Source organism: Neoarius graeffei, chromosome 28 (genome assembly GCF_027579695.1).
Source record: "Neoarius graeffei isolate fNeoGra1 chromosome 28, fNeoGra1.pri, whole genome shotgun sequence".
Classification (NCBI taxonomy): Eukaryota; Metazoa; Chordata; class Actinopteri; order Siluriformes; family Ariidae; genus Neoarius; species Neoarius graeffei.
In genome coordinates, this window is record NC_083596.1 from 20,533,542 (window position 1) to 20,551,156 (window position 17,615).

The 17,615-nt window shown below is 41.7% G+C and overlaps 1 protein-coding gene across 1 annotated transcript in view; it reads left to right on the forward strand.

Annotated features, from left to right (window-relative positions):
* Nucleotides 1-17,615, forward strand: part of spns2 (SPNS lysolipid transporter 2, sphingosine-1-phosphate) — a 125,721-nt gene that overhangs the window by 33,949 nt on the left and 74,157 nt on the right. The window contains exon 2 of the mRNA XM_060912930.1: nt 1,563-1,628. Coding sequence (XP_060768913.1) covers nt 1,563-1,628 — 66 coding nt within the window. The remainder of the gene's footprint in view (nt 1-1,562; nt 1,629-17,615) is intronic.

The window sequence follows — 17,615 nt, forward strand, 5'->3', positions numbered from 1 at the left end:
TCACTTCGCTGATTAAGTACAGCCACAGTGCGCTTTTGGAAATCTATCTACCTGCAGGGTTTATTTCCAACCCTAATCCTGTATATCTGATCTTGCTACTTGAAGTGGAGCTTAAAGGTAGACTGTCTTTTTCAGATTTTTTCAAGTATAGGTCATATAAAAATAATTTTCCTTGACATCCAGTTACTTTTGTTTAGTGGCTACTGAATTCAAATCGCAGACTTCCAATTTTATTATTTTTTTTAAATAGAACAATTAATGAATTTAGGGCCATGTGGCCCTAAATGCTCCGCTATTTTTTTCCTGCTTCACCGTGACACAATACAAGATACTACGTCATGCATCACGTGGTGGGCTTTCCCTGTTCGCGCAATGCATTGTGGGATACAAATTTGAAACAGGAGAGAAAAAAAATGAAGGACGCAAGTGTGCGAATGAAACATGAAACTGTCTACAGTAGCGGAAAGTGAGAAGACGTTATGTTGTGAAGGAAAGGAAATGCAGGACCAAAGTAATAAATATCGGCAATCAGCGAGAACCTCGGTGTGATCAGCTGTTCGTTTAGTGACAATGATGTAACTGTCAGTGCACGGTCAAAGGTAAACCTGCGCATGCACACCCACACGGACTTCCTCTGTCTGCTTGACTGCGCAAAGCGAGCGATTTCATGCACATTATTTGCTCAGGAATCGTATCAAATTAAATAACTTCCCAGTCACAGAATGGCCTGATATTTTGTGAGATATTACAGAAATAAACATACATCACAACGACCAAATTTCAGAAGGAACTAAATTTCACTGATTTTATGAAATCGAAAAGCCGTCTAGCTTTAAATACTTAAGCGCATTTGAGTATATGTAATGTACGATCGTGATACAACATTGACACACTGCAGCTGAACTTATATACAGATGTTTCGAAATGCCTGATTTGGCTGGACAGACTTGTGTGCTTTCTTAAATTAAATTTCTGACATGCAGATTGCTTCAAATTTGCTGTTTTCTTCACCGAGAACGGACACGAGGAGTGACATTTAAGAATGACTACTGGCTTTATATTGCCTGAGTGAAACGGAGTTGGGCAAGGTGTGGTTTCAGTGTTAGTTGTTCATGAGCGAGAAGCGAAGACCTAAAAATGACATCATAAGGGGTGATAAAACTCCATAAAACAGTGTTTATAATATATTAGAAAAATCATCGTGGTCAGTATTGCCCAACTAGACTTGTACACTATTTAAAAGGCTTTAACCCCTTCAGTGCCTTTGGACGAGTCACGTACGTCATGAAATCTTTTACCGCTGTGCCTTATGACAGAAGAACGTTTTAGGCGTTGACTGTAATTCATATCTGCCACTGTGAAGTAAAAGTAATGTGCTGTGTAAGGTGTTTATGACGAGTAGCGTACGTCATAAGGCACAGCGGTAAAAGATTTCATGACGTACGTGACTCGTCCAAGGGCACTGAAGGGGTTAAGGTACTCTTGTGTGTTTGGACACTAGCACTGATATTCATTCTCTCTCTCTCTCTCTCTCTCTCTCTCTCTCTCTCTCTCTCTCTCAGGGGTACTGGAAGACATTCAGAGCCACTTTGAAGTAAATGATAGCGGAGCTGGCTTGCTACAAACAGGTAAGTCTGTCCAAATCCCATAATTACACTGTGTTTCAACCAACCACTAAGCACTAAAACACTAAACATACACACAACCACACATACTGAAACACTCTTCTCATGTGTGAAGGGACCTATTACCAGAAGCCACTGAACTACTTAAATTGACACCGACTGGCACATCAAAAGGATAAAAGGTCTGCCACCTCTCCTAAAGGTTCGCTTTTTCTCTATCCGTCCCCGACTCCTCTCTCCGATTCCGGGTAATTGCCTGAGCTTAAAGCTTACATTTCGGTATAGCAGGAGGCTTGTGATGTGGACTAAAGACGGCCCCTGAATAGGGATCCTCCACAATAACTCAATTTGACACGTTCAGTCCAAGAAAGCTTTCCTGCAGTATATTAGAACCGCATATATTGAATTTTATTTCCAGTAACGTTGAGAAACAGGATAAGTAATCATGGAGCAACGTGTTTTCTGAGCTTCTGAATTCCCTGTCTGCTTCCTGCCGCTGCGAGGAAAGACCTGGTTTATACTGGAGCACAGTGCGCACTTGTAAAGTCAATGATTCTTTCAGTTTTTTTTTTTGAAAAAGTGAGGATTCCAACAACGCAAACTCAACAACGCAGCCCTTTGTCCGCAGTCATAAAAATATTAGAGACAAATAAAAGAAAGACAAAGTAAAAGGAAAAAAAGTCATCGCAAAGAGATGCTTATCAGCTGCTGAGATCAATTGCTCAACGAAGATAAGTTCAACTGTAAATTCCTCGTGTCAGAAACAAAACGAAAGACACACTAGGCTTTTATTGCTTGTTTGTGGGATGGTACGGTTTCTGGACTTTTGGAAAGTACCACCACCATGAGAAGGACACGTTAATGGAGTTGGATAGAGTTTTGGTGTCGTAATACACAGCCGTTTTAGGAGGAGTTATTTTCAGTTGGGGTTCAGTTAGTAGGTCAGTAGCGACTCAGTACCCAATGGTTGTGTTAAGTCCAGACGCTGGGTGTTGTATTAGGCAGGAGGAGCAGGTATTTCTGCTGTGTTGGTACAAGCAGGGCTATTCTGAGGGATTGGGTAGGGCTTCCTGAGCCAGGCCACCTCAATTAGGCTTTTGTAAGAGAGAGTCGTTATGTGGAAGTCCCATTGGATGCTGGGAGTCGACTGCATTTGGTGACCTTGGCAAACATAGATGCACATGTACACGGGATTTTTTTTTTTTTAACACCACACACACGTACACACATACTGTACACCTATAATGCCTCATCGTGCCAGGGGAAATCCAGGAGCAAATTTAGATAGTGTTTGTCTATTAGTTTTGTTCATTTGTTCTGAAGATATTAAAATTTCCGGCCCATTGGGGCTTGAAAGATATTTCCTCATAAAAATTGCTTTTTGAAGTTGCTAAAGGTTTTCATTTAAAAAAAAAAAAGTCTTTGGGCATCTAGGTATGGACTCTCTCTTATCTGCGTAGTTTCAATATGTCGTTTATTTAAAACACTTGAATTGATTGAGCTGACAAGATGGACAATTAGTTTAAAGACCCAAGATGGTGCTCATTTGATCACTTTTTTAAAAAGAGGACAATTACAGCCGGTCTGAGAGAAAGAACAGGAAAGAGAGGGATAAATAACTATTACTTTTGACTGGACGATTGCTTGGAAACGCTGGCGATTTAGCTCAGTCCCAGCAGGGAGTGCACGCTGTTGGTTCATTCTCAGCAGGAGGGAGGAGCTACTGGCTGCACACAGCAGAGCGGGGATTAGTCGGGAGCCAGTGTGACATTTGTTTGGATGATTCTTCTGGAGAAGGGGAGGCGAAAACTGCCCAATATGTCTTAAACACTGCATGATTAAAATCCGTCCCAAAAAAATGAAACCAGTAGAAATGACATAAAATGTAGGAAAACGAGGTGACAGCTAGGTAGACGTCATATAAATCCAGGCACATTTATAAAGTTAGCTACACTCTGAAATCCTCATTCTGGCCAAATTTCATTTTGGCAACATCGTGTATGAATCCTTCTTTGTGTAGATAATTCTGTTCACTGAACCATTGTTACGTTAAAGGAGCCAGTTCAGCCTTCCCAGGATCCAATTTGTTGTTTTTGTTTATATACGGACCACTACGTTTTGAGAGCATGTGACCTGCTAGCTTTCTGTGCGCACTGTAGCAAAACCTCCATAAATTCACCGTTAGTGATCCCTTGGAAACCCAACATGGATTTTTTTCTTCATCTGCATGTCATGCGTGAAATCTTTGAACCCAATATGCCTGATATTTTATTTCCTTTGTGGCCGCCCACAACACAGCCGAGGCCAGTTCTGATCCATTAGAATAGAATAACCATAGGAAAACGGAATTGGTTAAAATAATTTAAAATCTAACTATTTTTTTGTCAAAATAGCTTCAATTTCATGTTACAAGGATGTGACCGAATTGTTGCGGCTTGTTTGCACATTATTGTGGATTATCGATGGCATCAAAAATGGCGATTTGCTACTTAGCACAGAGGCTTCTGGGAAGGTTGAGCTGGCCCCTTTAAAGCTAGACTTCCTTTCAGATTTTTCAAATGTAGGTCAGAAAAATAATTTTCCTGAACACCCAATTATTTTTGTTTAGTGGACCGAAAGCTACTGAATTCAAATCACAGACTTCCAATTTTATTAGTGTTTTTTTTTTTAATAAAACAATTAATGAATTTAAGGCCATGTGGCCCTAAATTCTCCACTATTTTTTCCTGCTTCACCATGACCCAATACAAGATATTACATCATGCATCACGTGGTGGGCTTTCCCCGTTCGTGCAAGGCAAATAATTGTGGGATACAAATTTGAAACCGGAGAGAAAAATGCAGGACGTGAGTGTGCGAATGAAACGTGAAAGACCGACTACAGTAACGGAAAGCGAAAAGAAAAGACGTTACGTTGTATGCGAAAGAAAGGAAACACAGGACCAAACTAATAAATATCGGCGCTCAATGAGCACCTCAGTGTGATCAGCTGTTCGTTTAGCGACAGAATGATGTAATGGTCAGTGCACGGTCAAAGGTAAACCTGCGCATGCACACACACGGACTTCTTCTGTCTGCTTGACTATGTGACGCGAGCGATTTCATGCACATTATTTGCTCAGGAATCCCCTCAAATTAAATAACTTCCCAGCCACAGAATGGCCTGATATTTTGTGAGATATTACAGAAATAAATATACATCCCAATGACCAAATTTCAGAGGGAACTAAATTTCACCGATTTTATGAAATCAAAAGGCCATCTAGCTTTAAAATTTCAACAAATACAGTACATCAGCTCTGATCTGGGATATGTGTTCGTATTTGCGTTTGTCAATTGCTCGAAGCTATTCTGTAGTAAAACTTAAAGTACTACTAGCGAAATAGATTTTCTAGCTTCTTATTAATGTGGCTAATTTGTTCCCAGCTAGCTTCCTTGTTAATTTGCGAGCTAGCTATGTTGTTCAGCAAACAATAATCTAGCTGTAATCAGGTACTTTGAATTCTGTCTTCAGGTAAGCCTACAAGTTAGCAAGCACTAGTGAATAATCCAGTGTCACATGCTAAGTATTATGATGCGAGATGGTGCTAAAGGGCATCCTGAGCAGCCATACTAAGGTTTATTTTTCAATCAGCGGCGACCAACACAAAGTGAGCACTGATGTACAATCAGTGAATCACTAACACACGCTAATTCAGTGTTGTGTGCGAGTACACTACACACAGCAAAATTTTGTAGGGTTAAATTAACATCAAGTCCGGACAGTAACAAATGAGCACCTGGAAGAGCTCATTCAACCCTGGTGATTTTGCTGTATACACTGGGGTACAATGCAGATTGAATGTGTGTGTATTTAGATCTGGCTCAGCGTGAGCTCTGACCTCAGTCTCACACACTGCTGCAGAATTTCATATGCATCAGCCACCGGCTGCATGTGCATGTAGAGTACAGCGTGGGTGTGTGGGGTCACCTGGGAACATCTGAGACATGCACGAGTGTGGGTGAGTGAGTGGGAATACTGGTGTGTCTTCTACTCTAGTGTACCATTAAAGTCTGGGAGAGGTCACGGATAAACCTCTTTGCATCTTTACAGCAATAGAGATGGCCCTGAACTTTTTTCTTTTTTTTCTTTCCTTTAAATCAAGTGGAAAATGCACTACTACAACTTGGGTGTATTAGTTGTATATTAAAAGGAACATATGACTTTTTTTCAGTGCTTGTGCACATATATTTGGGTATCTGAAACCTACCAAGCCACAAACTCTGAAATAAGACGCCCAGTTAGTTTCTTTTGTCCTGCCCATTTCAGAAAACATGTCCTTCAACAAGTCGTTCAGATTCGGCTCCCCTTTCTATGTCTTAAATGGAGCTCATTAGAATTACATCAGGTGGCACGGTGGTGTAGTGGTTAGCGTTGTCGCCTCACAGCAAGAAGGTCCGGGTTCGAGCCCCGTGGCCGGCGAGGGCCTTTCTGTGCGGAGTTTGCATGTTCTCCCCGTGTCCGCGTGGGTTTCCTCCGGGTGCTCCGGTTTCCCCCACAGTCCAAAGACATGCAGGTTAGGTTAACTGGTGACTCTAAATTGACCGTAGGTGTGAATGAGAGTGTGAATGGTTGTCTGTGTCTATGTGTCAGCCCTGTGATGACCTGGCAACTTGTCCAGGGTGTACCCCGCCTCTCGCCCGTAGTCAGCTGGGATAGGCTCCAGCTTGCCTGCGACCCTGTAGAACAGGATAAAGCGGCTAGAGATAATGAGATGAGATGAGAATTACATCACTTCCTCATCTGAGTATCTCCACTGTGTCCAAAATTGCTCCCTACTCACTATATAGGGCACTATATAGTGAGGACGCCATTTTGTAACGCTGTCCGAAACGATAGTGAGGATTATTTACACCCTATATAGTGCACAGTATCCCACTATGCATCACCAAAAGTAGTGTACAACCGATGGTCACCAACCAAGCAATATCCCATCATGCATTGTGGCCACGTTGAAAAATCTAATTAAAAATCTCAAATTTTATTTAATAAAAGGCAGCGGCAAAGAAGAAAGTATTCAGCCTAGATTTAAAAGAACTGAAAGATGCAGGTATTTTGTATTGATTAATGTTGGAAATGCGCTCAGTACAATATGGATTTATCACAAAAATACATGCATGCGTTTATTATTTTGAAAACCCACCAGCCGACTGATCTGGCACGTTTTAATTGTGCAACAGTAATGACGTAAATAACAGCGCAACGGACTAGTGTTCGAAAACGTTTTTTCATTTTACCAGTGAACTCACTATATAGTCCTCTATATAGTAACTCCCTATATAGGTAGTAATGAACGAATAAACGATTTCGGACACAGGGATGGTTTGAGACATGCCTTTTTTCCAAATGAATATTCATGAGGAAAGTGCTACCTGATTGGCTCTCAGAAGAGGGTGGTGGAGTGAGCCGTGGCTCATTATCATTTAAAGGAACAGTCACTCAAATCAGCCGTTTTGAACAGGGCTGTTTAGACAGGGTGAGAACGGAGCTGTGGTGCTTTATCATTATCGTATTTTGACCTAAGCATGTCACAGACATTTCATTAAGACCTCAGGGAACTGGGTCAACTTGTGGGAAAGGGGTATAATAGGTCACCTTTAAGACTTGTTTTAAAAAGGATTATCCGAATCATGTATATTTAACAGCTATTCCAGGAAATCAAGTTGTACGGTACGTGAGCTGATGCTTATAAGCCATGTATGACGAGATTCTATCCACATTCACTGGATTTTGAGAAACGGAGCATTATTTTTTGCAATTTCGATAAATAAAAACTTTATACAAAACCATTTCGGCTTAGAATGTAAACAAACCAGCGAAACGACAGAAGCAATTTGTGAAGAATGCTATAATAATAAATTTGTAAAAAATAAAAAGATACGTTCCTACCATCAAATACCATGTTTTTGGGGTTTTGTTTTCGAGTTTTTATTTCATCCTTGGTTGGTTCAGCAACACGCTCCACCATTTTGTTTTTCTCTACTCACGGTATATGAGCTGATTGGCTACTCTACCTCTAGGCTATCAGAACACGCAATTGCTCATATCCAGTGAAAGTGGATAGAATAATTTTTATTGCAACATAAATGCGTTTAGTTGCGTAGTTATCATCTTGGGTGATTTACTGCAAGAGCAAAACATTAGCTATGGAAACCCAAAAGATCTATCAAACTGGGCATAAAGATGTTAGAGTCCAGTTGGCACAAATATATTTAGATTTTTTTGAATGATGAACGTTTCAATGAGTTTCTTGATTGTAATCTGTGTAAGTTAATCTAATCTCATCTCATTATCTGTAGCCGCTTTATCCTGTCCTACAGGGTCGCAGGCAAGCTGGAGCCTATCCCAGCTGACTACGGGCGAAAGGCGGGGTACACCCTGGACAAGTCGCCAGGTCATCACAGGGCTGACACATAGACACAGACAACCATTCACATTCACACCTACGGTCAATTTAGAGCCACCAGTTAACCTAACCTGCATGTCTTTGGACTGTAGGGGAAACCGGAGCACCTGGAGGAAACCCATGCGGTGTGTAAGTTAATAGCTAGCTAATTACCCTTCTGTTCCCCCACTACTCAGTGACCTGTTGTCTTACTGTACATGTTATGTTTGACTTGCTTGGCGAAGCAAAACTGTCAACTGAATGGTCCTTCTAAGTTAACACATCTGGTCCTGACTTGGCCTCCACAGCTGAGAGGATCTAAATCCGCCTCCATTTTCGCCTCACTAAAATACCAAAGCCATCCTGTAAGAAATATGCAGCTTTCCATATAGCTCAGAACTACACTTGTCTTTAAGCCTGCGAAGTTTATAATGAAGCAATAACAGAAGTGGCATGATATATGAAATGTTTTATATGCCGACCTCTATCTGTTCTGACAGTTTGTTTTCAGTTTTCACAATGGACCCATAGTGTAGTACTAGCATATGAACGCCTGTGGCTCAGCCAGAGTATCTGGTGTCTATCAGCCATGAGGTCATACAACAAATAATGACATGCATATGCCTGCCCTCAATAAAAAGCACCGTATGCGATGACACCTGTATGTGAGAGAACTGATACAGTAAATGCTCAGCTATCTCCAGTTATGTTTAAGCCAGACACAAATTTTCAGCAAACAAATGTGAAATTGCAAAATCAGATGCTGCATTTGACATGAGATGATAGACAGACCTCATGAAACTTCATCTGTGCCAAATGGGCACTCCTGATCTGTATGGTATGTGCTTTAGGCTGTAGCATTCACACCTGTCAGCCATCTTTTCAGTTTTCACAATGATGAGCATTCCATGAGTCTTTCCTTAGCACTGCGATGAAAACCATCATTGTCATCACACCCTGGGAAGCTGGTTAGACTGAGTTAAGACCAGTGGTTCCTTTTTCAACAAATAACCTTAACCACTGGGAGGTAAACTACAATGAGCGTGAAAAGGCCACCTTTCTGCTGTGCTGACATCAGCGCTGTAATGAATGGGAGGTATCAGGGTCTCTTAAGAAAACAGATCTAACAGCTGCTAGCCAGGATACCTGCAGGGCATTGTGGTTAATTGAAAGTTGAGTGGAGGGGGGCAGAGGGAAGAATGGAGAGACAGAATGGGGAAAATGGAGAGGGCTGACTTTGGATGAAGTTACTGTCCTGAAGCAATGTCAAAACTTTCCTTTTGTTTGATGAGAGACGGAGGTATTTGAGAAGAGAGCAGCTTCAAAATAGACTAGATACGTCTGGATGTCAGTGGGATTTCCAGTTTAGAGTAGTTTGAAACAAATTGGAAGGAGGAGAGAAAAGAGAAATTAAAGGGGCTGGCTCACCCTTCCTAGAATCCAATTCGTCGTTTGTTTACGTACATGCCACTGGGTTTTGAACAACATGCATCAAAACCTCCACAAATTCACTGTTTATGATCCCTTCGAAACCCAACTCGAACTTTTTCTTCATCTACGTGTTATGCATGGATATTTTGAACACAGTATGTCTGATATCTTCTTGCAAGAAAGCCAAGGCCGGTTCTGGACCATTACAGTGGAATAACCATATGAAAACAGAATGGATCAGATTCAAAAGAATTTAAAATATAACCATTTTGACAAAAAAAAAATCTTCAATTTCATGTTACAATTTAAGATCTATGGCCAAGAATGTCGCAGAATTCTTGTGGATTGTTATTGGAATATCGCTAGCATCGAACATGGCGACTTCTTGATGCAGAGGATTCTGGGAAGGGTGAGCCAGCCCCTTTAAGAACAGAACTAGCTTTGCGAAATAATTTTCAAGTTCCTTTCAACATAATTTCCCATGATTGACTGTTCTGGTGTGAATAAATGTAATACAGTAAGTCCATCCATCCATTACCGCTTATCCTGTGCAGGGTCGCGGGTAAGCTGGAGCCTATCCCAGCTGACTATGGGCGAGAGGCGGGGTACACCCTGGACAAGTCACCAGATCATTGCAGGGCTGACACATAGAGACAAACAACCATTCATACTCTCATTCACACCTACGGTCAATTTAGAGCCGCCACTTAGCCTAATCTGCATGTCTTTGGACTGTGGGGGAAACGGGAGCACCCGGAGGAAACCCACGCAGACACGGGGAAAACATGCAAACTCTACACAGAAAGGCCCTCGTCGGCCACTGGGTTTGAACCCAGAACCTTCTTGTTGTGAGGTGACAGTACTCACTACTACACCACCGTGCTGCCCAATGTAATAAGTAATACTTCACCTTTAGTCATTTGCTTTATTGACCAGTAGCTTTACTACAGTGACAATGTACACGTACGAAATTGTGATTCTTCATATTGCAGCGCAGAATATCCAAATTGGTAACAGAAATAAGTTTATACTTCTCAACCAAAGAACAAATTATTCCATAAAAAAAATGCGGCAACATGCTACAAAGTCAGTCACATGACTGGATTAGGTGCGATCTTTTACTTTTGTTTTGTTTCTTGTTTAGCTAGTTTGCATGCAATAAACTGTGACAGGTTGGCATGCACCTTTCAACAAACCCTTAATACCAGTATACCAAGCTGAACGCTTTGTTCCCAACAAATTCTCAATATACCAAAGCTGATGGGGGACTTGATTTAATACTCGTAAATGAATTTCAAAAACGAAACTAGGAACGAATTTCTATTCCATTTTTCATCACCAATTTTGCAGCGTTCAACCTGTGTAGCTGCAGACTTTGGACTCGTGAGTCCATTTTAACTGTTTACAAAAAGGTTGCGATTCTGATGTCACATCTCCTACAAATCAAGGTTTCCTGCTTAACCTGCGTTGATCTCCAAGTTTAAGAGGTCATGGCCTGAAATTAAAGGAGACAGGTGTTGTGTGCGTGTGCGGTGTGTGTCCGGAGCCACTGTGGCCTGAATATGTTCAGTTCTGAGCACAAAAGCAGGTCTTAGTCTGCTGTGTCGTCTGCAGCTCATGTCGTCTAGCCAATACATCTGGCACACAGGTCTGATTTAGTTACAGTGGCCGGAGTGTGTGCTGTCAGACAGGGCTGTGTTGGGTGTGGGTGAGTGATTGTGGCACAAATGGTGGGCTATTCTAAATTCAATTCGATTCAGTTTTATTTGTATAGCAGTTTTAACAATGGAAATTGTCACAAATCAGTTTTACGGAAAAATATCAATTCCAGCATATGAATGACATTCTAGGGAGGTCAATGACACCTTTGGGAAGACAGATTCGACATAGAAGGAGCTGGATAACCTGTCCACAAGGAGATACAAGAAATACGGACTACACACACACACACACACACACACACACACACACACACACACACACACACACACACACACACCTCTTGCTACTGTAGATCTACTGTATGTTTGCCTAGTCACACATTCCTCATTCTCAGTTTTCATTTTAATAGAAGCTGTTTCAGTTTTTGATTTCTTTGGCTGTGACTGAGAAGAACTATGTATTATCAGCTGTGCTGTCCTTTCACACACAGCCCGCAGCTGCTTCTCTCCCTCTCTCCTTCTCCTTTTTCATCCCTCTCTTTCTTTCGGACCTCTGCGTTCGTGTAATTAGGTGCCTGACATGACACGGTCTCGTTTCTGCTTGGCAGCTGTTGCAGTTCCACTGTCAGCTTGATAGGCATCTTATAATAGAGAAAAAAAGAGAGCAGAGCGAGTGCAAGGAATAGGGAGGAGAGACAGGATAGTGATAAAATAAATTGATCGAGAGATTTAGGGAATGAGCAAAATAGAAACAAGGAGCCGCTCGCTAGCCCACTTAGTGAGACACCGAGATCTAATGATGTGTGGCTGGATCGATTCTTTATCCTGCTCGGATTTGGGGAATAAGCAGACGCTGGAGCTTGTCTCCATCTTGAATGCTGTGGATAGCCAGGGTATTCAGTGATGCACACAGATCAGCTCTGAAAGGGGGTGTGCTTTTTTTGAATCACCCTGAAGGACTCGAATGATGGGCTGCTTATGAGTGGAGTGTAGCTTCTAGCCATTCACTGGGAATATGGAATCACTGTATTTTCCATTTGCCCCAATCTGTATATTTATAGCATCAGATTAGATTTTGACACACACACGCCTCTTTCAATAATGCAGCTTCGCCAAGGTATACACCATTGATTGACATATGCATCAATAAATCAATACAAGTCTGGTCTACGCCCCAGCACACACATTGCACACCCATGCATGGTATGCTAACTCCATCATCAAGGTCAAGTGGAGAGAGCAAGGAGTGGCCACATTGGTGGCAGCTTTCTGTCTTGTAACAAGCCTTGGCATCTAAATTCAGACTTCCAAAAAAATTATATGCTCTGTACCAAAAAAAAATGGTCCATGGTTATTACAAATCTGTCTGCAACAAAGGAATCATTCAGCATTAACTTACATTGCATGATGCTAAATTAGTTTTTTAGTCATTGATAAAATTATAATGACTACTTTACATTACTGGCATTTAGCAGACACCAGTGTTGTAGTCGAGTCACTAAACCAAGTCCGAGTCCAGTCTCGAATCCCCAGTGTTCAGGTCCGAGTCAAGTCCAAGTCATTAAAAAAAATGGAGTCAAATCCACTATTGATCCGAGTAGAGTCCGAGAACAAAACTCCAACTGCACCATTTGATGGTAGCTGTTTCAGCGCCATTACATGTCGTACAAACAGGTGAATGTGCTTCTCTTTGTCAGGGAGTGCGAAGTATTCTGTCAGAGATGGTTGAGAGACGGATGTAAGTGCAGAAGGTGTGTTTTATTAATACAAGTGAAGACAGGTAAACAATGCAGAACGGCAGGCAAAATCGTGAAACAGGCAACAGGTCGAGCGAGGCACAAACAGGCTATCGTACTGTAGATTAGGCAGAATCAAAGATGAGAAACAGGAAATCAAGGATCAGGAAACCAAACAAGGAAATAAGGCTCGGTAATGTGTTAGCAATGCAACTCAATACTTCGCAAAGTAAGTGTGTTTTCACAGTTTTTTTTTTTTATGTAGGCGTGCAGATTGTGCCTTAATCCTGTGCAGGTGCGAGTCGTTTACGACTCCGCTTGGTGCATGCGCTCTCCGGAGCGCACCTGAGAGTCTATCTGATGCACACGCCAAGGTGCGCAGGTGTGACACTCTTGCATGAAATTAGTACAAAATTAAATCTCTTATGCCAAGTTACCAAAAAAAAAAGTCCTCATCTCCAATTTACAAGTCCGAGTCATCAGTGCTCAGGTTCAAATCAAGTCACGAGTCTTTAAAATTGGGGCACGAGTCAAAGTCCTGGACTCAAGTACTACAAGCTTGGCAGACGCTCTTATCCAGAGCGGCATACAGCATACCCAGAGCAGCCTGGGGTTAGGTACCTTGCTCAAGGGCACTTCAGCCATTCCTGCTGGTTCAGGGAATCAAACTAGTGACCTTTTGGTCCCAAAGCTGCTTCTCTAACCATTAGGCCACAGCTTCCCCACTTTTATTTATGTATTTATTTATTTAGCGCTCTGCCTCACAGTGTACATTACTGTATTTGTAGTGCTACCCGTTCGTATTTTCCTGCACGTCCTACAACAGTTATCTAAAAACCTGGGAACCTCACTGGAGAAGTGTGTCAGTGTGTAATTAAAACACACACAAATGTACACACACTATTGAGTCTGATGGTTTTTAGGCTACAAGTTCAAACTTTTAGGTTGGAAACTGTTGCCACACACACACACACACACACACACACACACACACCGACGTGCTCTGTTATTTGAGCATTGGTCTGTCATTAGATATATAGCTCCTGTACTTATAACAGAAAAGGAAAGCTCCGCACCCAAAACAGTCCCAGTATACCATGTTCCACAATCCTGCTGCTACCATAAAATACCAGAACAGTCCCTGGGATTGGAAACAACTTGGCCGCTGCATTTTGGTTTGCCGAAAAATGCAACATGCTCTTGAAGGAGCAAATATAGTCAGCATACCGCATAATATACCCGATTTTCCATTTCTGCCTCCCAATGGAAGACCACTGTGATGTTAATGACTAGATTTGAATTCCTGGCAGCCAAATGCATAAACATTATTGAGCTGAGGGTTTTGTGCGTAAACTTGAATTTGCACAGAAATGTTTATATTGCTCATTCATGCAGATACCTACATTTCAAACTTGACTCGGTTCACCAAAACACCCCTAAGCTGTGAAGGATTGAGTTAGGATTTACTTTCATCGGCTGCCATTTCTTCATCACACACATGCACACAGAAAGCGGCAGCTCCACATATGCGTGTCCTGCAAATCACACAAGCTATCCCCAAAAACTTGGCAGCTTATAGTCTGGGTGTTTTCTGAGAGCGGCTTTTAACCACTCGCATTCCAGCGAGTCCAAAAAAATGCTTGGTAGGACTCGGGGAAGTCCTGCTCCGCAAAACACATTCATCAAGTGATGGACATGGTCATGGGAAGCCTAGACACACACATGCTTGTAAACCGAGAGCACTGAAGTCTGGAAGTGTGCTGAAGACAGTGACTGGATGGAATGTGAAGGGTGTCTGCTGCTGATGTGTGTGTTTGTGTGAAGCGGTATGCAGGGTAGTTAGGTGTGATACTCTGGAGCAAAAGGATCAAATCTCGCAAAAAGTCCAGCTGCTCGGACATGTTAGCCAAAGAATATGGCGAAAGCCTCTTAATGTCTTCGGTTACCTCTGGGTTTTCAACACACGTTGTTTGAGTGTCTTTATTAAGAGTCTGAAAACACCATTTTTGGTCCCATACATTGGTTTTACTACTGTAGAACTGTTACATAACAGCTCCTGTACTAATAAGTAAGGAATAAAACATAACAGGGTGTGCTGTTATTGGAAAATCATCAACAACAAGGTGGTGTCATGTAGCCTGACGCGAAGTTCCTATTACCACTCCAGAATTGATGTCCTATAGTGTTTTATTCTTTTTATACCACAGCAATTTGTTAACGAATAACACTGCATGCTTTTTATCTATTCATAGTTACATTTAAAGGGATCCTCCAGTGGATTTATTCTCAAACTTATTTTAAATGAAAATAGTCACAGATTTCAAAAATCAAGCTTTCATTTGCGGAGACCAAATAGTCTCATCTCATCTCATCATCTCTAGCCGCTTTATCCTTCTACAGGGTCGCAGGCAAGCTGGAGCCTATCCCAGCTGACTACGGGCGAAAGGCGGGGTACACCCTGGACAAGTCGCCAGGTCATCACAGGGCTGACACATAGACACAGACAACCATTCACATTCACACCTACAGTCAATTTAGAGTCACCAGTTAACCTAACCTGCATGTCTTTGGACTGTGGGGGAAACCGGAGCACCCGAGACCAAATAGTGTTTGAGAAAAATTAATTTTCTTTAAAACGCCAGATGCACTTCCTGTGGTGGTGACGCATGCGATGACGTCAGGTAGCGGTCGCTTGGAGCAACTCGGCTGTTTATATTCTCTGTTTCCATCGTAGTTTTACAGGTATTTTACCAAATTGATCAGTTTTTAAATAAGTACGCCTCATTGTGTAGCATATAAATGTCACAATGATGCTAAAAAGAAAGCACAAGCTGGAACTAGACTTGCTCAGCTGTAGCAGAGGGTCACTGACAGAAACTAGATCAGACGTGAGGCCTCACACTGCAAAATGTTTTTTTTTTACATGATCTACAGAAAGTGTGTGGCTGCGTGCTCTAAAATCTCGGTTTAAAATTGCTCAACTTGCAGCGTGACATGACACTTCATGCTCTAAAATCTGTTTTAAACCATGCCACACACTCTGTTAATTTACCCAGCACCAGCTGTAGATCATGTCAAAAAAAAAAAAAAGATTTTAGAACGTGACGTGTCATGTTGCGCTGCGAGTTGAGCCATTTTAAGCCGAGATTTTAGAGCGTGCAGGCACACACATACTACGCACATGAGACACACTTTCTGTAGTTCATGTGAAAAAAAATATTTCGTAGCGCAAAGTCTCATGTCTGATCCAATTTGTCGTTGACTATCTGCTACAGCTGAGCAAGCACACTTTGCATTTTCTCTGCAGAAATGCAGTTTAGTTCCAGTGCGTGCTTCCTTTTTCGCATCATTGTGGCCTTTTTATATGCTACACAATGAGGCATACTTATTTAAAAACTGATAAATTCAGTAAAAATACTTGTAAAACTAGCAAAACTACGATGTAAACGGGGAATGTAAAACAGCTGAGTTGCTCCAAGTGACCACTACCCGACGTCATCGCGTACATCATACTGTAGGTCATCACTGCAGGAAGCTCATCTGGCATTTTAAGGAAAATTCATTTTTCTCGAACGCTATTTGGTCTCTGAAAAGGAGTTTGATTTTTGAAATCTGCGACTACTTTTACTTGCAATAAGTTTGAGAATAAATCCGCAGGAGGATCCCTTTAAAGTTCGTTTTTATTACTTATGGAAATGGTCGCTCGCCCAACAGGCTCTTTTGAAGTTACGGTATCAAGACGAAACAAATGCAGCTTGTCATCAAGTTAAAGCTTTAGCTTGGACTGTTCAAAAGCTCTGATCCTGGAGACTCCTTCCAAAATGCTTCTTATAGAAAGATGTACAATATGTCCTTCAAGTCTTTGTGTAAATTTTTATTACTTGTCCAAGTTGTGATAAGGCATTAAAATGAGTGCACCTCCTGATACCTTCTGGCCAATCAGATTTGGAATTTCAAGAACCTACTGTACCTTTTTTTTTTTTTTTTTAAATGCAGAACCCAGAAACTGAAACCCAGACTTACTGCAGTAATACTCAGAAGTGATATTCTGGCACAGCGAAGCGAATCCTACACTCCCATTTTTCAGTCCGAAGGGAAACATTTCAACATTTTTACACTCATTAACTGTGCGGTGAACATTAATTCTTCAGCATGTTTCCAGATCAACATCTCTGATCCTTCTCAAGCAATCATTGACTCATCATCTGATGTCATCAGTGTGCACCTGATTGACATTGAGATGGCGTACCATCCATAATGCAATCACACAGACTGTTATGTTAACACTTAAAGATCACAGTGACTTAATCCTGAATCTCCTCCCACCACCGCACGCAGTCACTTCAACCTGAACATCCCTCGTGCTTATGAAAAAAATTTGTGAATGTGTCAGGGCAGCACGAGTGCTCGCAGCAATTTAGAGCACAGAGACGCTGATGTGCTCGAGTGCTAAATCACTAGTCCTCTTATCTCACCCTCTGAACTATGAATAGAGCTTGACACAGACACTGGCAACACTGCTGTAACTAAACTGCTCTGCGATATGATGGGATGTCATTCTTAGTATGGGTTCTGTTGCAGATTGGTTTCATATGTGTTCAAAGGATCTTGTCCACACACATCAGGGAACTACCATCGATGAGAGGAGATTTGTCATCAGCTGAAGGAGATGGAAGTTTAAAAGCTCCAAAATATGGACTCCATTGGTCATGCAGCAATTTCTCTGGAGCTTAGGTC